The sequence below is a fragment of the Strix aluco genome, chromosome 5, assembly GCF_031877795.1.
Source record: "Strix aluco isolate bStrAlu1 chromosome 5, bStrAlu1.hap1, whole genome shotgun sequence".
Taxonomy (NCBI): domain Eukaryota; kingdom Metazoa; phylum Chordata; class Aves; order Strigiformes; family Strigidae; genus Strix; species Strix aluco.
The window spans coordinates 27894082-27916345 of record NC_133935.1 but is presented as its reverse complement, the minus strand read 5'-3'; the positions used below and the strand labels follow the sequence as shown (position 1 = coordinate 27916345).

At 39.3% G+C, this 22264-nt stretch overlaps 1 protein-coding gene across 5 annotated transcripts; it reads right to left on the bottom strand.

The window, feature by feature from the left end:
- Positions 1-382: 382 nt before the first annotated feature.
- PWP1 (PWP1 homolog, endonuclein) lies at positions 383-19070 on the bottom strand. 5 transcript variants are annotated; one of them, XR_012623513.1, is made up of 17 exons: positions 18917-19070; positions 18771-18829; positions 17979-18133; positions 17463-17548; positions 15061-15157; positions 13359-13469; positions 12485-12615; positions 11017-11090; positions 8857-8953; positions 7924-7985; positions 6016-6127; positions 4902-4992; positions 3922-4043; positions 3366-3471; positions 2503-2639; positions 1748-1868; positions 383-601 (listed from the first exon to the last, which is right to left on the bottom strand). XR_012623513.1 is itself a non-coding variant. In XM_074826486.1 (16 exons), the coding sequence occupies exons 1-15, from the start codon at positions 18980-18982 to the stop codon at positions 2527-2529; spliced, it is 1482 nt and encodes a 493-aa protein (XP_074682587.1). In that variant the 5' UTR covers positions 18983-19070; the 3' UTR covers positions 954-1868; positions 2503-2526. The 5 variants fall into 5 exon arrangements, 3 of the variants coding, with proteins under 3 accessions (XP_074682587.1, XP_074682588.1, XP_074682586.1); XR_012623512.1 differs by having other exon boundaries at positions 1748-1822; XM_074826486.1 differs by lacking the exon at positions 383-601 and having other exon boundaries at positions 954-1868.
- Positions 19071-22264: the final 3194 nt, after the last annotated feature.

Sequence of the window (22264 nt, the reverse complement as noted above, 5' to 3'; positions counted from 1 at the left end):
ACTTTAACTGAAGGATGTAGTTTGACACAGAGCAAAGACTGTCAATGCTCAGGTTTCCTTCTAAAAATAAATAAAAAAAGCTTTGGTTTAAAAAAAAAAAAAAAGCCAGCAAAATCAGCATTTGCAGCAAAGCAATTGCCCCACTACAGAAAATCAAATATTGCTTCTCACTCTAGTTCACTAGAACATGTAAGCAGGTGAAGAGGTAAAGACTCAGTAGGGAAGAGGCTTACAGATGATCAGAGAGTGTTTACAGTATATATTACTTCTTGTGCTGTAAACCTTTTACCACCTAGAATGATGGGAGGGTTTGCTGCTAATACTATTTATGGAATGAAGATGTATTTCATTTGGTTGTTTTAACAAAAATTAAAGATGTGGCTCTTTTCTAATGTTCTTTTTTAATATTTATACATTCTGAGAAAATTATTTCCTATTTCTGATAAAGATGTTAAGAGAAATAACACCACTTTTTCATCATCTGCCTCTGCCAAGCCTTCCTGGGACAAGGTCAGGGTAGGAGCACCCTCCAGCTGAACAGGCACAGCTAAGAACTGGTGTTTAAACCTTGTAGATTTGCTGTGTGGCACCTCTGGCTGTGCTGTAAAAAAAAAAAACGGTAAGCTGAGCTCTGCTCTCCCACAAGGTAGTTGGAGGTTCCCTTGTGAAAGAGGCTCCAGTTCTTGCCCCAAGTGGCTCAAGTTCAGCTGTACCTCTCCCCATACGCTGCACTTCCTAGAGAGCACCCTGGGTTTTTCAAACCTGAACATGCATAATGCTTGCCCTCTGAGATCAGTAAGTGAATAAAAAGCTCTAGAAAGACAGGTTGAGGGATTTTGTTTAGTCAAGGGGAAGATGGGTTGCCTGCAGTTTTCTTCCTAAAACAAAAAGCAACTTCTAGAGCTACAGTGCCAATTAATAGCAGAGGTAGAGATAAACAGAAATTACTGCTGTCAAAGGTCTTAACACAAAGTATTTATTTCAAAGGAAACTTTGAAAAACTTGCAGCTTTTCAGTGGAGAGCACTTGAACATATGTTGTTCTGGTGCTTTCACCTTCTTCAGCTTCACAAAAGCAGCTGTTCACTTGTCCGCATGTTCACTATTGCTTGGCAGAGAAAGGATTGAGGCAGGAATCGCAACACATCCAAAATATTCTTAGTTCCTGCAGTGCCATGCTAAACACCTGTCACCAGACTAGAAACAGCTGAATTCAGTTTAGAAGCAGCCACCTAACTTCAAGGGATGGGAAGGAAACCTACAGCCCTGCCTTTTCCCCATCTGCAGTTTTGTATTGATACAATTTATCTGCTTTACTTCACCAGAATGCCTTACAATGAACTAGGGTGGAAAGCTTGTGTAAGATCTTGTCAACTGCATGCACTGACACCATGCCTTCTTTGATACCAGTTGCTTTAATACCCAGGGCATTTTTGCAGGAGCAGCACTTTAACAGACACCTTCCAGTGTGTGGAGGAGGAAGAACTTCACAGGAGGTTAACTTCTGGCCTGGGGTAAGGCACTTGGGTATTAATTTTAAATGTGAGGAAACTGTTTGAGTCACATTTCCTTGATTAGGTTTCTGATGCTATAAACAAAGCATTTAAGTCAGTGGTTAGGCTCATACTCTGAATGTTCCTCTGTGCCTTCAGGTTTCAGACAGAAAGGTCTGGGAGGAGTTAAGAACACAAGCACATAACACAGACAGTTTTCACCAATGACAGGGACCAGCCAAGATCCCTACATACCCTTGCTTTGTGTCCTGACAGCCTCTCACCTCTTCTGAGTAGGAGCTCCTTATTTCAGTTCAAATTCTCTTGGAGCTTGAAAAAAACCCAATACACATGTAACATCAATAAGCTTCAGATGCTGTGGAACCAGGGAAAAGAAACCCTTGATCATGATGGGATACAGCTGGGATATTTCTGGTTTGAAATTAGTTATCTATCTGAGCTGTTAGAAAATACATTTCAAGATTCTACCCAGGGACTCCAACATTGCCCAAGAAATACTCTTGAGACTTAAAAAAGTTACAGAGAACTTTTAAAATCTGTATTAGAAATCTGTAAATCTAGCCTCAAATTAAGGATAAATTATCTATCTACATTGTCATTTAATTCAGCTTTGGTTTATTTATTATACAACTGCTGTCAGAAGTATTTTTCCCTGTGCCCTTAGACAATATTTACCTTCTTTGCAGTATTCAACAAACTTCTGATAGCAGCAGAATGTTTTTTTATTGACTGTTTCATTTTATATATCAACTTTACACATGGTAGCCCCTGTTTCAGTGATCGTATCTCAGGCAGAAGCAAGTGATTTAATCTTTCAAAGCTGGTAATAGAGGCAGGAACTCAGAACCTCTGACTTAGAGCTTAACCACATCACCATGGTCCTTTGAGACAAAGAAGCCAGCAGATTGCAAGACATTCAAGTAATTTCTATGAACGCTCACCAAACGGGGATTTGCAGAAAATACATTAGTCATAGTCCCGTTAATTACTTTGATTTTTTGATGTTTGGTCCATCACGATTCCATTGTTGTCTCCAAATTGTTGCTGCTGCTGGCTGTGGAGCTGCAAGCCACAGAGTTGGCACTAGCCAGAACAAGTCTCTCTCTCTTTCCAAAAACTTCATTCACTGCAACATAGATAAGGGACTGCTTACACATCACGCTCCCAGAGACAAGGGAGGTACAGCCAGTATAGCATGGCAAGCACCATGGAATGGAAATCCTAACCTGATGCAGGTTTCAAAGCTTTCCCCCTTATCCCAAGTAGGGAGTTGAAGCTTACACATCTGAACAATTTCCCACAGGTGATACTTAAATTACAAGTCCTGTTACTTCTCCCCCAGAGCACTTCTAGATGTTTCCCTGTGTGTAATTCCTGTACCTAAGTACTATGAAATGAATGAGTTTTGCAGAGCAAAACATTAAGTTTAAATAATTTATTTCTGGTTTTAGTCTCTCTGGTTTCCACCAAGTTCTGAAAAGCGTTCTCTAAAAACTCATGCTATTTAGTTACATGTAGTTATAACAACCAATCAAAACCAGTCCTCACTGTTATTCCCACAAGTACTCAAGAATGTGATATTTGATTACACCAGGAACATTAAAAGTAAAACATAGGTATTATAAGAAATCAGGTATTACACTTCAGCTACAAGGAAATATGTGGCAAACAGTTCTCCAAGTTAGAAAAAAGCACACCTTTTTTGAAGCTCAAAACAAACACATATGCAGTTTTGGGGTATTTGAAATATTAACCTAGAGTTTTTCTCAGAGCCACAATACATTACTGAATACAAAAATAGACCCTGGGGGCAAGGGGAGAACCACAAGATTCAAAGAAGTTAGAGTATTACCTGCAGAAATCTTGCTTATATCCCAAACACGCAGCCCTTCTCGCTCTCCTCCAAAGGCAAAAACAAATGGGAAGTCAGGGCAGCAAGCTGCACAGAAGAGAACACCCTGGGAGGGTGGGAGAAAGAAAGAGAAGGATTTTTTTAAAATGTCATCCTAAAATGAATTTGTCATCTGAAAATACTTTCACCAAGCAAGTTTTAACAAATGTAAGCTAAGTTTTCTGAAACTTATTTTGTAAAGACACAGAATTAAAGTCAAGAACTGCTAATTACAAACAGTAAATTACATCTTTGTCTTGAACCTAGCAGATATACATTGGAGCACCTATAGTTCTACTCAGAACGTTGTACCTGGTATTCAGCACTCTGTCAATTACATATTGAATTGAATACTGCACTGTAAGAAGAATGATTTACCCAAATACACAAATGTGATTTTTATTTTATTAAAAGATGTTATGTTACGTAAAACAAGATTCAAGCTAGACAAAAAAGAATAAGCAGACATAATTCATATATAAACCTTCTTGGAATCAAGAAATTAATATTACCCTACCATTTTCATATCCCTGGAATGGATTAAACTTGGTCTGTCTCCCAGGATATCCCAAATTTTCACATATTTGTCAGCAGATGATGTCACAAGGCACCCTTTGATCTGACTGCTTAGCTGTAGCCCTGGAGGATTAAGAGTGCAGCAGTGTGAGAGCACAAGGTAGCCACTACTTCACAGAGACAAGGATACATTTTGAAGCAAAGTCACAAGAACAAACCCAATATTCTCCTTGCATTAAACTCTGTTCTAGCACAAAGGAGCAAAACATTGATTAAAGTTTCATGCTGCTACTGCTCCCCATAGCAAGAGCAAACTGACTTCATGTAGGTTTTTTTGTTCCTCAATGCAACAACAGTAACAGTGCAAAGACGGTATTGTTCTGCTTCTTACTTCACATAATCTGGCTTCCCCAGATAGTTTTCTTCATTCATTTGCCAAAGATCATCTCTTTTGCTACCCAAGACGATGGGGTATATTCATATGATCTCAGTTTAGACACCTAATCATGTGCTTCAAGTTGCTTTTTAGAAGCTCCTACGCTGATCAAATAACTGAAGTAGCCTAAAGGAGGCAGTGTGAAAACCTTCCCATGTGCCATACCTAATTCATCTCTAGACTGAATGTCAGTATAGAATAATTATGGATAGAGGAGGTAAACATCACAGTTCATAATCCTGGACCAGATTCCATGGTTTTGTTCTTCCTCACCCAAAAAACCACAGGGACAGTGTCCTGAGTGAATAGATCTGTTCTGACATGCTTATTCATGACATCCACTGACAAGAGTTCAATGTTGTTAAAATACTTTGCTTACAACGGCTTCTCAGCAGAGATTTGTTTCACACATTGACTACCCACAATTAGTATGCACAACTCTATTTGTTAAGCAGGAAATTACTACCACCTCAGTCATATCAGTTAAAGACATCTTCCAGATATGCCTTGCCACTGGGGACAAACACAACATGCACATAATTTACCTGACACCTCTTCATCGTGAGCTTTCAGAGTAAACATTGGCTTATCAGAACGAGCATCCAGACAGTACACAAAGCCATCCTCTGTGCTTGCCTAAGGAAACCACAAGATTTTATAAACAAACAGCTGTAGTCACTCATTTGGAAAAAAGCTCCTATGAAATAATACCCACCCTCTAGTAAATCCCTGTGATTTGAGACAGACTTACACTACTTCTCGGTAGGGCTTGTTACACAGTGTACACAGGTCTGCATCCCCAAAGTCAGACTCCATCCAGCTCGTGCCTGAGCTATTCTATGTACCTAAACTATGCTGCACTGACTTACACCAAAGTCTTAATCCTATACAAATTTCTAAAATTGTATTTTGAAGATGGTTGCACTACTAAGCTTCGCTCTCATGTTAGGCAATGAAATACAGAGCTTTTAGTCTTTTAACTGTCAGTTCAAAGTTTCTGGAGCCATCCAGTGGCTACATAATAGCCCTGTGCAAACCTAAGTGTGATTATACCCAGAGAGACCTACAACATAAACAGAACAGAAATGAGCAACTGCTTGTCAGCTGTATACACAAAGCAACAGAGATAATAGACAGCCACACAGATAATAAAAAAGATTTGTTTTTAAATTCTGTTTAGAAGTTTTATTATAAAAATCTCGACAAAAACATCTATACCAGCTAGGAGGACAGTGCCCTCTAGCCCTGATTTGAAACACGGAATTAATATTAGACTTAGTTCTAATTAGCTACTTCTCAGCTGCAATTGCTTCATTACACGAAACACAACAGCAGCTATGCAAAGGAAAATATATCCCTGCCACTGAACACTATAACAACATGGCAAAAATGCTCACCTCTGGAGTGAAAAAGCATCAGCATCAATTGCTTTTCTACTGTCATAATGAAGATACCAAATAAGTAGCTGGTCTTGATATACTTGTTGAAAAAACTACCTTAAACCATCCTCCACACATTGCATTTTTAAAATAAGCAATGCCAACAGCCCAACTGCCCATCAGGTCCACTATATGATTCAGAAACGTTATGAACACAAAAATACAGGTTAAATGAAATGGCAACAGTCAACAGACCAAGAATAGAAGTGCATATACTCACTAAGAAATTACAAGGTGAAAAATTATTCCAAGTTACTCTTTCAACCTGACCACTAAACCGCCACATTCGATGGTTATATTGTGGATTTCTGCAATCATACAGCACAGCTGATCTATGGGAAAAGAGGAATAGGAAATGAGAAAGAAAATAAATCAGGGCATGACACTTTATGAAGTTTGTTTTACCACTCGCATCTATAGAATTGTCTATGTAAACTACAATTCAAAAATTAAAATGGAAACAACTTCATTATTTAGTCTTCCAATTCAGTAACAGATGAAAATTTCTCAGATAAGCACAAGCTTTTGCCATATGCTTCAAAGTTTCATCTTGGTTACAAACAGCTATTCTATTGAAACTAAGCAAACAGCTTGAATTTACTCAATACATAAGATACTTCATATATAGGAGACCATAATTATGCAAATATATCACTTAATTATGAACAGACTTCAGTAAAGTCAAGTAATGACTGTTCAAAAATAATGCACTAATTAGGAAATCAATTTGTAATACACATACAAATATTTTTAAATATTCTTTAATAAAAAGAAAAAATAAATAATCTTTACAAGTGGTTAGGGAAATGCTACTCCAAAAAGGAGAAAGAGCAAATGGGAGTTAGTGGGTCCTCTGGGATTCTTTACAGGCATGTGCTCAGCCCAGTGGCAGCAGAATCTGTCCCAACCCAAAAATCTCCTGGATGCAAAGGCAAGAGAGGAGTCATGATGTCACTCTTGCAACACATCACCACAATCAGCATCCACAGCGCAGCCCACTCCCACTCTATCCTATAATTAAAGCCAAAGAAGTGTGATCTAGATTTCTCAGCTCTTTTACAAGGCATTTTACAACAGTTTAGTACATATGCAATTTTTAATGGTCTGACTTTCAGGTTATGAAGGTATCTGCCAATACTGAGTAGCCTGTGGTCCTGCGAGGATTTACAGGAAAAATCCACAAAGGCAGTCTACTAGTTTATAGATAGTACACTGGTTTACAGGTGACCATGGTATCAAAAGGCTAGCTAAAAAGGGATCGAGCAGCTTGTCTCAGCATTTGGACGTTTTCCTTCTTTTTATGAAAGTAAGTCAAGGGGGAAAGAAAGTGGACAAAAGCAGGGTCTTAACAACATTAAAAGGTTTTTCTCCAATACTTTCACTTAAGCGGATGTAGCGAGAGCATAATAGAAGCCAGAGAACATAAAGGCTTGGCTAAAGACTGACAAGTCTATAAATATTTTAACACAAGGACAAAGTCTTAAAGGCAGAATTAAAAAAAAAAAATCAGTATAAGAAAATCATGGTTATAGAACAAAATTTAAGTTACCCCTATGAGATGGGAGAACAGAGGGGAAGTTTTCTGGCTGGCAGGGCCTATAAGAACTGACAGTTACAGGGCTAGTCCAAGTGTGCAGACACAAACCATTTCACAGCATCTCCAGGCTGCAATCACAGAAGACAGCCCGTTAAACTTGGCTGTGACATGACTATCAATAGAGGCTGTAGGGAGCAGACTGGGATTTTAAAGTTCCTCCTGCCCCCACCCTGGTCTTACAGTTTGGCAAAACCTGGACAACTTTTCACAGGAAGGACCAGTGACATTCCCAATACAGAAAATGCCATAAGGCCAAATTAAGAAACAAATTCAGTCTGGAGCAGACACCTGGCACAGAAAATGTCAGTCCAGATGATTAAAAAATTTGGCTAGTCCTGAAAAAGAGGTAAGGAAAGCTACATTTTGGCTACACACAAACCTGGCTACCTTGCTGGAAAAAAAATAACAGCTTACTCAAATTTGGCACAGTTATAAGCAAATGAAAAAGAAAACATGAGGCAACTTAACAGGCTTAATTCCATACTAGTACCCTCCCTACGTGTAACATTTGAAGATATTACCCTGACATACTTATCGTAAGATCCAGAAATAAGGGTCTGCGTTTCAAATGGATGAAATTGCAATGTCTGGACCTAGATAACAGAATATTTTATTTTAAAAAATAAGCATTTAGATATAACACACATATACAGGAATTTTCTTTGAACAAAGAGAGCACAATTCCCCTCCCCAAAACACGCTCCTATTAAGCTTGTTGATTACTCAGATTTCTGATAAAACAGTGCAAGAGGTGCACATTATTTTTATTTCAAACACCCCCCCCCAGTGGAAACAAGATATTTCACAATATAATTTAACTGAACAAAACCACATGTCCCCTTTCTGCCTTAGATATTAAAAAAAAAATAAGCTAAAGGAGGTAAAAGAATAGCTGCTTCCAGTTTGGGGAAAAATGCAGATGTTAGCAAAAAAGTTAAAATCGGGAGTCTGCCAAGGGCAGTGACTTTGTTAACAGCAAAATAAGGTTGTAGCTATTAATAACTAACTTTCATATTTTAATTACCATGAGATTAGTTCATTTCTGAAGTACCCATCACTATGGTATTTTAGTATCATTTATTTTAAACCTTTCTTACCTACAACAAACTGTAACTGACATTTGTCTTCCTCAGAAGAGAGTTAGTTTGACCTATGCTCAGAGATCTAATTTTTGTAGCTTATACCAGCACTATTAGATTCCCAACCATCAGGGCTTTCACACAAAAGACATTTTAAAAACTGCTGTATATCTTTGCAAACTTTCTAAAGTGTAAGTTTTTTAAAAGCAAATACAGTGTTGTTGACAAAAGCAACTAATTCAGAAATTTAAAGAATTCTGCACAGTTGTTAGAAAACCACAGAACTGTTGCTCTAAGTGTTCACTACCAAGCAGCTAATGAAAAAAATGCAGTTATTTTTTTCTCTGTATTTTACAGTGGAAGAAACATAGCAATTACTACATACCTTGTCTGTATGGAGCATGAGGCTGGCTGCTGGCTTACCCACAGACATATCCCACAAAATCACAGTATTGTCAGCAGACGCACTTGCTAAAACATTCCTGATAATGGATCAAAAAATAAGTTTTAAAAATCTTGATACAGATACAAACAAATAATGGCCAAAAATCCAAAATACCTACAGAACCCCATCCTGACATCAAGTACACTCTGGTCTATAGACTATGTATCTCAAGCCTGAGGGAACTTCCTGAAGGCAGTTCTAAATTACAAGTAAAGACTACAAACAGGCTACATATTATATTAGTACAACACTTATAATAGTGACAGTTTTGCTTGTATTTCCACACACACCCCACTTAAAATATAATTTACTGCAAGATTTCTTGAACAAAGCAAGAAAGCACTTCCTTTCCTTTGACATTAAGACAGTATTTTTAAACATTACCTATGCAACTTAGTTTTATTTGCATATGCATACAGCCAAGAGCCAAACTGGTTTTTAAAATATTTTCCTAATATCTGAGTGTTTATATAACTACTGAAGACCCAACACTGTACACCCTTCATAGCATGCTGAAAGGAACCTAACATTTTAGTTAGTTTACAGAGCCCGCATTTCAACTGAAATTTGACTAATTGTGTTAAGAGCAATAAGCTAAGCACACAGTTTAGAAGTTTATTCAGAAAAAAATCAAAACATTCCCAAAGGCCTGTCAAATACACAGTACAATTGCTACGATTGCTCTTCAAAACAGATCTATTACCTCAACATGTTGTTTCTGATTGAAACTGCTCCCCCCTTACCTTTTCCTTTTTATATTAACCAAGTGTTTCTGACTGAAGGAGCTAACATTCTCCTGGAAACACTGTTCTCCCAAACAATGTTACAAGTGAAAGTTAAGAAAATACATTTTACAGTAACACCATTATGACCTACAGGTAGAAAGTAATTTATAGAGACCTGTCACTGCATGTCTCGCTTAAAAAAAACTCCAAATGACAACAAAACATTTAAATGTAAGTTGCTCCAAGGAATTGTTTTGTCCATAAGCTTCCCACTTCAAGGCTGTTTTTATTTCCTGAAAGATCTACCAGTATTAATGAGTTTGTAACTTAGCACATTACAGAATTACATGTTCCAGACACTTAACTACTGTAGCTCTAATTTTTGTGACTTGTCTCTGTATTCTCACCAGACAACCACTTTTGTAAGATTAACAGAATGATCACTACTATACTCTGTGCATGTGTATAATTTAAGAACAACAGACAGTGCACTGTAAATTAAGAGTGCAATTTATGCACATTTACTGCATGTTTATGCGGATGTTTCCTTCTTCAGTATCCAGGTAACAAAGCATTAGAAGTGAAGGCTTACACCTGCTCATCAGGAGTATGTGGAGTTTATGTGCATCTTGAGAGGATTTATTATAGCAGGAAAAGAAAAAAGAAAAAGAAATATCAGCCTGTGTGTGACTGGAATAGTTTCAAGGCCCATGCTGAGGATCCTCTGACAGCTGAACAGTTAACCACCTAAGTGATAAAAAACAGCAGCATCTTTATTTCAGTCATCACATTTCCCTTGACCTCCCCCCCAGGATGGGCCAGTTTCGTGTTGCTTCAACAGCAGCACTTCATTGCTTAGTTTGTTCAGGGAATTCTCTCTGCCTAAGGTAACCCAGAGATCAGAGGCATTTCTATAACTGTGCTGTTAAGGCTTTTACACCTTCTTTTCTGTTCACAGCTCTGGGCCTAAAGCCAGAGGAGAAAAAACCAGCATAGCAAGGACTTCCTTGTCTAAATCTACTTCTGTCTGTTGAAATAGTGTTTTAAGTCATTGGCAGATCAGGGCAACCCTTCTGCTTCTCCAATTTCTGCATGTGACTTAAATTAGTTGATTTATCAAACCTTAGCCCTGCCCTCATCTGGACAACCTGCAAATAAAAAGTGATCTGCAATATACAGTTTTTTAAAAAAATAAATCAAGACTTCCAGTTTAAAAAAAAAAAAATAGGTGTGTATTTTTGAGTATTGATTCATTTCAGTACTGTTTTTAAGTTTGATGTTATACTACATAAGATTTTGGATTTGTGTGAAAAATGTATGCCCAATTAAGTATGCAAATTTGTAACCATCCATTGTTATTCAAGTGTCCTTTTACCTGCTTTGTTTATTCCATGAAAGATCAAGCACAGCATCAGTATGTCCTTTCACTGTCTCTTCTGAAGATAAACTCTGTGTATATGCAGATACAACAGACTTTTGAAAATTACAGCTTCAATGGAAATCAAGTATTACAACATGTTAGTATGAATTCCTTAATACCTTCAAAAACAACTTCATATTTTAAATTATTCTCATTTGCTGCAACAAGGCTTTCAATTGAACTGTCTCTGCAGTACCTGCACCTTGCCTCTTACCCCTGGTCTCAGACTGCTCCATTCACAGCTGGTGGGGGCTTACAGAACTGTCCCTTCAGGCTAGGAGAAGAAATTTCATTGTCTCCAGCTAATGTGCAGCTGCTTCAGCTTCTTTCTAAACACTCCTGGCAGTACCTTCTCTCTCCTCCCAATTAACCAGGCTTTAGGTCCTTGTAACAGCTAGCTCCTACAAATTCTAATTTAAAATGGTTAAGCTTCAAAGTTTACTGGGACAGCAATTGCAAACCACCCATAAGCCACCCCATTCCTCTTCTGTTCTTAATTCCAGGTTTTAATTATGCATACAGAGAACAATTAGCATTTCAAATTGAGGTAACATTTATGAATGGTATCTTCAACAGCAATTTGGATAACTCAGTGATTTTCAGAAGCAAGTTTCACAGAAAAAATTCCCCTTCCAAGGATATTTTTTCTGCTGTTAACCAGAAGGTCTGAGAACTCAAGAAGTAAACCCCCCTTCACAATTGGACAGAGTGGTTCTTTAGCCGACTAAAACTGCAGTATTCCTTCATTTGGTAAGCCAAGATTAGCTATATACCCAGTCTTCACCTTCCCTATTTACTCTAAGCAGCCTTTAAGCACTTCCTGAAGCACACAAAATCTAGGAAATTTAAGTGATGTTATCTGCCATACTTGGTTTACATACCCAAGAATTTGGACAAATCATAACAACACATTCAGGCATACAATGAGGGTCAGATTCATCTCACATAACTTAGCATCCAGTCTAAACCTCAGTCTTCCTCTTTGGTAGTTAAGGTTTTCTCTGCAGTCCACTAAAAGAAACTCAGCTATTCTCTGGGTGTGTCTACACATTCACCTTAGACAACCTCAATGACTAGCTTAAAATACGCTTAAATTTTAGATAGATAAAGCTACTTTTAGCTTTATTATTTATGAGACTAATAAAATACGTTCACTCACTGAACGTATTTTATTAGTGTCAATCTTGTCCTTTATTGCTCAATTGCTCAACTCTGAGTCACAGGAAAATACCAATTTTAAGATATTGCAGACGTCCATGGCATTATTTTCTGTAACCTGTCTAAACACCATCTTTCAACATGACAGATGAAATTAAACCAGATTATCTATGATTGTTTCATCATAGGAAAAAAAGTAATAACAACATTATCTTTGCTCTAAGTTTCCTCCATCCAATCAGATAAACGAGTTTGCAATACTTACTTTCTTTCCTTTCTTTTTCTTCTTTTTCTCTTTCTTGCCTCCAAGAGAAAAGACTGGTTCTAAGGAATCTACTATATCAAGGTCCCAAATGTCAATAACTGGGGTCATGTTACCTACTGCAACATAATTTCCTACAAGCAGAAATGCAAATGCAACCACAATTATTTAGAGTTATAAAACAGCGTATTTGGCAATCCAGCTATTGTTTATTTCTTTAAGTAAAACTTATACTTATGTGCCAGAATCTTCTATTTGAACATATTTGATGCTTATAACTGACAAGGAGCAATCAAAAAAAAATATCAACTGACAGCAGATGTTGCCAGAAAAAAAAATACTGGCTCTGCAATACACTTCCCCTTCAGTACAAGTAACTGTTCAAAGAAGCTGTATAAGAAACAAACAAAACATAGAACTTTAAGGGAAAAAAAAAAACAATTTCCTGTGCTATGGAAAGAAAAAAAAAAACTGTAAAAGGTTACTAAATAAATAAATATATATAAATTTTACTGTGTTTTACAGTTAATCAACTGCATTGGCCATAATGACCTTGAACAAAAGCAACCTTTCATTTGCAAATCAAAAATAAAGCAGATCAGAGAAGAGCTTGCTCCAGTCTGCTAACTGACAATAACTTTATTATTTGTAACAAAACCAGTTTTTTAGTCAAACCACTTGTTATAGCAGCATCACTAAGATGACTGTATCACCAAACAAAAAAACCCTACCTGATATTCAGTTTTTCTATCTTAATACCTTGGTTTTATTTCTGTTTGTACCACTGGAGGAAATTATTTAGTGACAACATTACATTTATATAATTTTCAAGTAAAAATTATTTAACTGGACATTTAAAATATCCTTTGTAATTTACCTAGTGATTCATCGGGACTAGGATCAAAATTCAACCACTCCAGACTTAGAGGGTAAGCAGGCAAGGTAATATCATGATGTACATAAAATGAATTCTCTTCATGATTATAAACTGAAAAAGAATTAAAGATATACAAGACATCAGTGAAGAGGAAAAGCAACTATAAACAGTTCGCTTCTGCAAAGGGCGGATGTGGCAAACACTAAATTGTCAAGGAGATCTAGAATGTAAATTTTCAGTGTGTTCAGAGTTTTAGTGTAAAGGCCAGAGCCTCCAAGTGCTAATGTTATGCCTCATGGAATTACACAAAACAAACGTTTTCCTGTGTACTTTAGATAAAGAAGTGACAAGTTCAGCAAAGCTTAGACACTTTATTCCTAGCATACTATGACACTTTGTTTGCAAGATCACTTCAAAATAGATGTTTCATATCTACCACTTTCAACATCAGGATACATTAATGATGGTTTAGACATTCATTTTACAGAATCAGCTATAAAAAAAAAAAATTCCAGATGAAATCAAAGGAGAAATTAAGATAAACAATTTTCAAATTAGAGGAATCTGAAGAAGTCAGATGAAGTTACCTTTAGCAGGCTGTAACTGACATACATGAAGAGGTTTGGTGAAGCAACCATATACTAAACACAGCATTCCCTTTAGCCAGCTATTTTTTTCCTTATAATAAAAGAATTTACTAACTGGAGAGCAGAGAAAACCCATTAATTATTTTAATAAAATGGTATCATCACACACACAACATCACTGTGCCATTTTTAAGTGCACATGACAGATGTTCAGATACTAACTAAAGTCTTCAGTTAAGTAAGTAGTCTTAGTAGTTCACTAAGACAGGGCTACCCAATGTTATAAACTGCAGAGGCCTGTGCTATTGTTTTATAAGTTTATATTGGGAAAATAACACAGTTAATAAAATTTGTTAATACCTCAAGATACAGAAAATGCCAGATGCTGCTATTTGAAGAGATGCTTTCAAACACTATGGTCCTGCTGTTTTCTTAAAACAGAATACTTTGCTTCCAGAAACATGTACCATAGCAGAAGTAGCCAGAAACATTCCCCCAGAGAACCACCATAAGAAAAGATGGTAACTTCAGCACACTCAGTAGTACTCCTTGCTGCAACAGAAAAATCTTTTGCACAGTAAAACTAAACCCATCCCTAGAACAAGTGGTATTCAGACCTTATTAAGGATCACCTCTTCTAAAACTAAGATGATAAAGGTGCTGATTCTTCTACTCCTAGCAGAGGAAAGCCCATTTAAAAAAGGAAGGAGAAAGCTGAAGAAAAAAAACCCAAACAAAACCAAACAAACAACTAGAGGAAGCTTGCATGATATGGAAAGTAAGACTGTTTAGAAGACTGATTGTATGTTCAAAGAACAAAAATGCCACAGTATTTTCTAAGTGTTATTAGAAATGAAATAAGGAAAGGAAATGCCATACAGCCTGAAGAAGGCACACTATCCTCTAAACAACAATAATGCCACATGAAATACTGTAGCTCTGGAAAGCATCTAAAGCACTGTGACATAGGAAAGAGGACAACACACACAGAGCAGATGGAGAGAAAAAACCTTCTAAAACCCACCCCCCTCCCCCTTCTACACAGACAATTGGAACAGGCTAGGCAAGACATATTCCCTAGGTTCACTGTAAGGAACATATCTTATGCTACTTACCATGGACCTCCAAACTACAGTAGTCTTTATCAGCTCTACCACAAAGCACAAGATTGTCACTGGGCTTAATCAAAAAATCCTCCTGTTCATATTGATCCTGAACAGCAAAAAGGAGAGGGCAACAGATGTTAAGCAAACCACATAAACATACAAAACTGCACATGTTCAAGAGGTTGAATCAGGAATGATTTTTAATCATAACTGAAAACACTCAAAACCCAACACCCTGCTGCTCACCTGCCTAAAACCATCTTATGATGGTAAACAGAGAAAGGCAGGAACCAGATTTGATCATGGGAAGATTGAATAGTTATTATATAGACTGAAGGACCGTTTATGTGGATTGAGATATTTAATTACCAAATATGAAATCATATTTTGAGGCTACCATGATGTAGCCCATTACTGAAAAGAAAATCGCCACCCAGAGCCCACATACATAACTTACTTCCCTTGTGCTCTCATGCCTTGAGCATTTATATACTGTAACAATATTTTATACAATCAGCATACTGTAACTGCTCCTCACATCCAGGAAGCAATCCCAAGAGCATTAAAGCATTGTCTACTTTCTTGAAAATACTTCCATAAAAGTACTGCCTACATCTATATTGGGCATTCAGCTGTACCAGAACAGATGTAACCTGTCATCTAATTTTCCTTGTTACTGAGGAATGGAAGGCATTCAGGGAATTTTTGTTAGAGGAAAACTAAGAACTGTACATAAAAGTCAATAGTCTTACACAAACAGAGTACCATCCTTCAAACATACAACACATACAAGACTTTTTGGACTTCTTGTTGCAAGCTTTTCATTTCCTTTTTATTCACTTTAGGCATCTTTTCACTATTTGAATTCTATCAAGTGCCGCAATTCCTCAAATTAATCAACTTAATGTTACACAACACTTAAGACTTCAACAGTACTAGTAGTAAATACCAAAACGTAACATAAAATGCACGCTGAAGAACTAAAAAGTGGTCTCTTTCATGAGTCTAGCGTAGGAAGAAAGGCCTGAGAAAAAGGTGTTCACTTTTTCAGTCTGGGAGGAAGCTAGCTTTTCTGACACAGGATAAATGTAGCTCATGTTCTCTCTGAATCCCTGTGCAAATACCTCTTTGACTATAAAAATCACTTTTAAAGCATTGCTCTCCTCTACTGGTACACAGGAGCAAGAAAAATCATCAACCAGTCTGTGGAACACAGAAAACATACAGTGCCCTGAAGTGCACATAACAAGTGAACTCCTTTTAAAGACAAGACATGTGCCTTCCTCCTTGAGCTTTGTTACAGTATGTGAAGTCACTGTAACAACCCCTTGTCTGAGACCACCCGTTTGACAAAGTCCCCTGACACTCGAAGTAGACATTGTGGCAGAAGTCTACAGGTACTCTTTTCTTTCAATCTCACTAGCTTTGTAAAGAATCTAAAATAGTATAGAAAGCACACAGGAAAATCTCAGAATCTTTATGCTTAGAAGAGGTCACAAAAATTCACTTACTCCATCACTCTGCCTCAGTCTCTCCTGGTTGCTCTCTAGATTACATTGTCTCTTCTTATGCAACTTCACCTTGTAAGTGTTTTCTGTAATCTCTCCATGTAAATTAAGTCAATCACAAATTGCAATCTACCCTTCTGAACTAAACTGTGGGATATTCTCTGGGATCTCTCCATACTTCTCTGAAGAGGCACCCAATATTCTAGCTAAGGCAATACTGATGTTAAGCAGAGTAGGATTACCTCATGTCTTGCACGCTGCATTCCTGTTCACCAGAAAAAGACAGAGAGGCTGCATAACAGGACAGCACTGCTGACACAGCTTATGTTAGACCACTGCCAGAGACTTCCTCACTCCCTACAGAGCTCCTAGAAGGCCAGCTCCTGCAAAGATGTTCCCTATCTGATACTTGGTAGAAACTAATACAGGCAGAAGCAGTCAACTACACCAGTATGCTGTGCATATATGCTTAACAGGGACATATTTCTTCATGCCATACCCCTAATTGGACATGTAGCTTGAGCCCACCTCAGCTTGGTTTCTTCCACAAACTGGTGGAAGATGTAAGTCTTACAATCTGGGAAGTTTTCTAATTTGGGTCATTAGTGGCCTGAGATTTGTTATTTCTTCAAGCATTTTCTGTCTCCTACTAGATAGGTGACAAACCACTCCACATTGTTTTAATAATGATCCAGTTCACCTTAATATCAGACTTAAACGAAAAAGCACACAGAGGGGACTGCAAAAAGTAACCTTAAAAGAAAAGAGTTCCGTCTCATCAAAAATCTGGCACACCTTTGGAAAGGGACTGCAAGCACTTTCAGACCCTAAGGCAGTGCGGAAAATTTAACTGATTTTTAAGTTTTTGCTGTTTAAAATATTTAGTATTTTTGTAGTACTTACAGTGGTTTTTAGAGTGATGAAAGGATCACGATCATTACTTCCATATACTGCCAGAGAAGCCAAAGAGTCTCCAAGTTTTATATCACCTAGATGGGAATTTCAGAGCATTTTTTATAGATGTCGATGACAGGTGAAGTTAGAGACTCCTGTACCAATACCTGTATTACAAAATATTGGGAGTGGGCTAAATGAACTTCCAAGTTCCAATAATAAGAACCTCAGTAAGCTAAATTGTTTAGTGATTTCAGGGACTTCTACTGCTCTGCTCCAGCACTACAGCAGGAGGAGTGACAATCTTTCCAATGTGTTCTCAGTTCTAATGTCAGGGAGAGGGACACTGAATTGTTTCTCAGTAAATGACTTCTGAAACTGGCACAAGCAAATAATTAAAAATGTGAATTTTCAGCATTTGACACATAGCACTGGGTAGTTTTAGGGTACTAATGTCTTAAGTACAACAATAAGTGAAAAGGTTCTTCCCTTACAATGCATATCTGACATTTAAATTTTTCTTACCTGTGTATTCCTTTTCGTCATAATTTTCCAAATCATATTCACCCAGTTCATCATCAGACTGCTCTTCATTTTTACGAGAAGACTTAGCTCTACCAGGAATGGCTACATTCACGCCATATGCCATCTGGCCTTCATTGCTACCATCAGCATCATCCCTGTTTAAAGATACACATCCCTGAGAAACTATGACATTTGGAATGCTTCTGGTAATTGCTTAGGGGGCTGCTAACAAGATTTCAGCACACAATCCTGGCGGTTCCCATGAATTTCAAGTCTTTATTCCAATAATTCAGAAATCCATTCACTCCTTTCCTATCTTTTCCCAAAATAGGAGGCACCATTATTCTCAGGCTTCCAGAAAGTTTTTCCTTGAAAGTTTTCATGACGAAATGTGGCACAAATTTAGCTCAACAGCGCTAAACTGTGTGTCTAAATTCCTTTCTCTTACTCTTTTTTTTTGGTGGATATAATATTCCGAACCTCACTTCTGTGTGTTCACATGTGTCCAATTCATTCCTTCCTTTTTTTTTTTTGCCCCTTACCCACAAGCCCTGTCATATGTGATGACTCTTGCATTTCTTCAAGATTTTTAAGACTTTATTTCCTCATACTTTCCATACTTACATGCTGATGCCCAAACTCTCCCCGTGCCCGGGGGCGCCCCCTCCCCTCCACAGCTCTGTCAGCGTCGAGGCCTGGGGGGCTCCAACCCCGTCCCCTCCACCAGAGCTCGGGAGACGCCCCGCGCCCAGCCCGGCCGCCCCCCCGCCCCACTCCACTCCCCCGGCTCACCCCAGCCTCTCCTGGGCCTCCTCGATGAGACGGTTCAGCTCCTCCTCGCTGAGCTGCACCTGCGGGGCGCATACAGAGAGGGGTAAGGGCAGCAGGGGGCGAGGGGCGGCGGGGGGGAATCCCTCAGCCCGGCCCCCCGCCCTTACCTTGTCCGGCGTTTCCTTGGCAACGCCACAGCGCACCCAGGCGGCGCACGTCACGGAACAGCTCATGACGACGGTACGCGAGCGGTGCGGTGCGGTGCGGTGCGAACGGCTCCGGCGCGCCGCGAGTGATGTAACCGATAGAGACTTCGCTTACGATGGCGGGGAAAAACGGAAGGGGTGGAGAGAGAGCCGCGTGAAGTCATCTCCGAGCGCCGGGAAAGCCCGAAAAAAGGGGAGGGACGTGGCTACCGGGGGAAGGCGGTTGGCCTTCAGCGGGGCGGAGCCTGCGGTGGGCGGAGCCTGTGCAGCGGTTAAGGGGAGGTGGACGACTGTAGGAGTCGGTCAGATCGGCATTGTCCCAACATTGTCATCAGGGATGTGGACAGTGAGGTACCTGACAACAACCTGTTTGGAACACAACTGCCGATCCCAAGAGTGGAATGCGGTGCAAAGGCTCCTGAATACAGAACTGTGTGGTACAAAGAGTGTTGTGCTATTCTTTGGTACCAGGACCTAGGTGGAGCCATTAGGGATAACCCCATAGCCACTGTCAAAAGAAGATGGATTGCAACTGTTGCCATAACATTGATGAAGAAATCATGAACTTTGCTTCATTATAATACCAAAACACACCTCCTGGTTGAAGGCTACCCACCTCTAAGACTGACCACACCTCAGACACTCCCCCTGTGCCTGCGTGGTAGCCTCACTTGAGAAAGGCAGAGATATGATAATTGAATTCCGAGAAGGATAGAGATCCCAGAGGTAGAGAAGGAGCAAGGTGTGTTACTAAGCATGAAAGATGACTTCTTGGCAACGAGAATTTGAAGCTTCCCCACTAAGAATCATGATGACTGATGATGGAGCGCTGGCTGGACCTAGGACCATTAGGAAGTCTTGAGAGCAGTGGTGGTAGCTATAACCTCTCTTTCTCTTTCTAAACTCAACTTTACTTTTCCCCTTTCTTTCACCCATCTCTATCGTTGTGCTGCTTCACGGGCAACACAATAAAGTTTCACTTATTTGATTGATGCAATCCCCTTTGGTGTTGGTCACCTTAATTTTGCACTTTTGAGATCGTAGTAAACAAACCATTACGAGTCCACCGAGTAGACTGTGACAATGACCGACCGTTATCTCCTCACAGCAGCCCTGGTCTAAGGGGTGACAAATGCTCAGTGTCTGACAACTTGCTGGGAGACCGATTGCCTTCAGCAACAGTTGCTCTGATTTTTATAAAATTAATTGTGGAAGGGTGCCTAGTTGCTTCTCTTAATTAGCCCAGGCTGTCACGCTTGGTATCCCCAGCTGGGGGTGGTACCACCTGGAGCTCCAAGACCCATTTAGTAACAGGAATTAATGCTTTGCCATGTAATAGGTTGTGGTGGTTTAGTCCCTGCCGGGGTCTGAGACCACGTGGCCGCTGTCACTCCCCCACAAAGGGAGTGAAATACAAAGCCCCAGGGCTGAGATAAGGAGAGGTTTAATACAACAGTGCAACAGCAACAAAACAAACAATAACAGTAACAGTAATAACAATGAACAGAGCAAGATATATACTGATACAGCAAGTGAGAGCAGAGCGATATCAAAACACACGCACCCGATTCTCCCGCGCTTGGGCGCCAGGACGCGACGTCAGCATGGTATATGAATAACCTGGCTAGAGCTTCCCCCCCACTGCTGGGGAAACTTAACCCTATCCTAGCTAAACCAGGACATAGGTCCTTGTGCAACTGCTCCTCCTGGGTGCTCAGGTGAAGCAAGGTGCTGCCCAATCTCCAGGCTCTTCACATCTTTTGCTTCCCACACTGGATCATGGCTTCCCCCGCTTGTGGGGAGAGACCTGCCCTGCTGATGTTCGCTTCCATTTTGGCTCTGAAATGTCCCAGTAGTGATCCACCAAAATGAAAGGTTACTGTTACTGATGTTTAAAATTTTTCTGAGGAAAAGAAACCAGTGCACAGAGTCAAGAGTGAGAGGGAGTTGCAGGAAGCTGTGAGGGACTGGTGTCTTCACAGGAGGTGCTGCGTTTTGCTCTCCCAAATGTCAGTGTCCTATACCAGCTAACTCATTAATTCAGAAAAAATGGATAAAATGTCATCTGGAATATACAGGAACGTAGTCTGTTACTAACATGCAGAAATCACTGCTGTTTCCATCCTCGTTATCAGGGTAAAACTGCAAATTACACAGATGGGAAGCAGAGGTTAGGGGAAGGAGCATTTCTCATAGTAAAGCTCAAGGATTTGGTAACTGAACTTCAGCTTGACAGATAGCATGGCTACGTTATTTCATCCACATGTCACTAGAGAACACCACTGTAGCATTTTCATTATTTTATCCTGATTCTTCTGTGGTTCTGGCATGAGAGAGGAAAAATCATCTATCAAAATATTACTACCTCTTCCCTACCATGTTAATTTCACCCATTTGCTGCATTTTGTCTTAATGTAGACACAAACATACCAAGGCAAAAAGTGTATCTAACTATTCCTTGTAGTACCCTGTAGCACAGGCATCCTAGTCCTACCTGGGGTCTAGATCTTGCATTTTGGTATGCTTGCCTTTTTACTGGGCTGTTATTATTTGCTTTGCTGGTCACCTTCTCTTACAGCGTTCAAGAATCCTTCTTGTCCTCCCACACATGGGTTGGCTAGTTTGACTGTCTTCTTGCAGATTCTGAGAGAAGTTTTGTGTAAGCAGATGCTATTCCCAAAGGACAGGCAGAGGGGAGTGTTATGCAGCCAAGAGGAGGAAAGCAAGGTTACTTTCTAGTGGTTCCTGGATGTGTTTTTTTGCAGATCTATACATTTACAGTGTGGAGGATTGCACAACACACACTTGAGCCAGACTTGTTTTTACCAAAGCAATACCCAGAGGGGGCACACATGCTCCACCTTCCCTCCCACCATGTATATAGTCACAAAATAGCAGTGCACTGTGGTGAGGCTCAACAACAGAAGTACCAAAAAAAAAAGAGACTTGGAGGAGAAGAAAGGAAGACAGGTAGCAACTGTGCATATGGATATTACAGCTTAGAGAACTGCAGTTAGTAGTAGTAATTTTTCTTCTCTTTTGAGACCCAGTCCATAAATGCTGGGTGATTCTAATACTTCTCTCCATCATACACTTGCTGGGGATGTGGAACTGGGTGTCAGGATCTTCAGAAAAGAAAGACCATTCTATTAAATATATTATTTTTCCATGGTGTTTTGCTGATTAAGGATACCAATCAAACTCGGACACCAGAGTGAAAAGAGTAGGCGTATTTTACTGGGGATAACTAAATAATGTAACAGAGTAATACAGAAAACATACATTAAGAAAAGACAGAATAGTGAACTT

Bases quoted from the DNA above. Each gene is read 5' to 3' on its own strand.
- PWP1 (XM_074826486.1), bottom strand. From the start codon at position 18,982: ATGAGCTGTTCCGTGACGTGCGCCGCCTGGGTGCGCTGTGGCGTTGCC. The intron at 15,158-17,462 runs GTAAGTACTACA...TTTGCTGTTCAG, and splicing joins TCATCACTCTAAAAACCACT to GATCAATATGAACAGGAGGA. The intron at 4,044-4,901 runs GTAAATTATGTG...TTAATCCTCCAG, and splicing joins TCACGATGAAGAGGTGTCAG to GGCTACAGCTAAGCAGTCAG.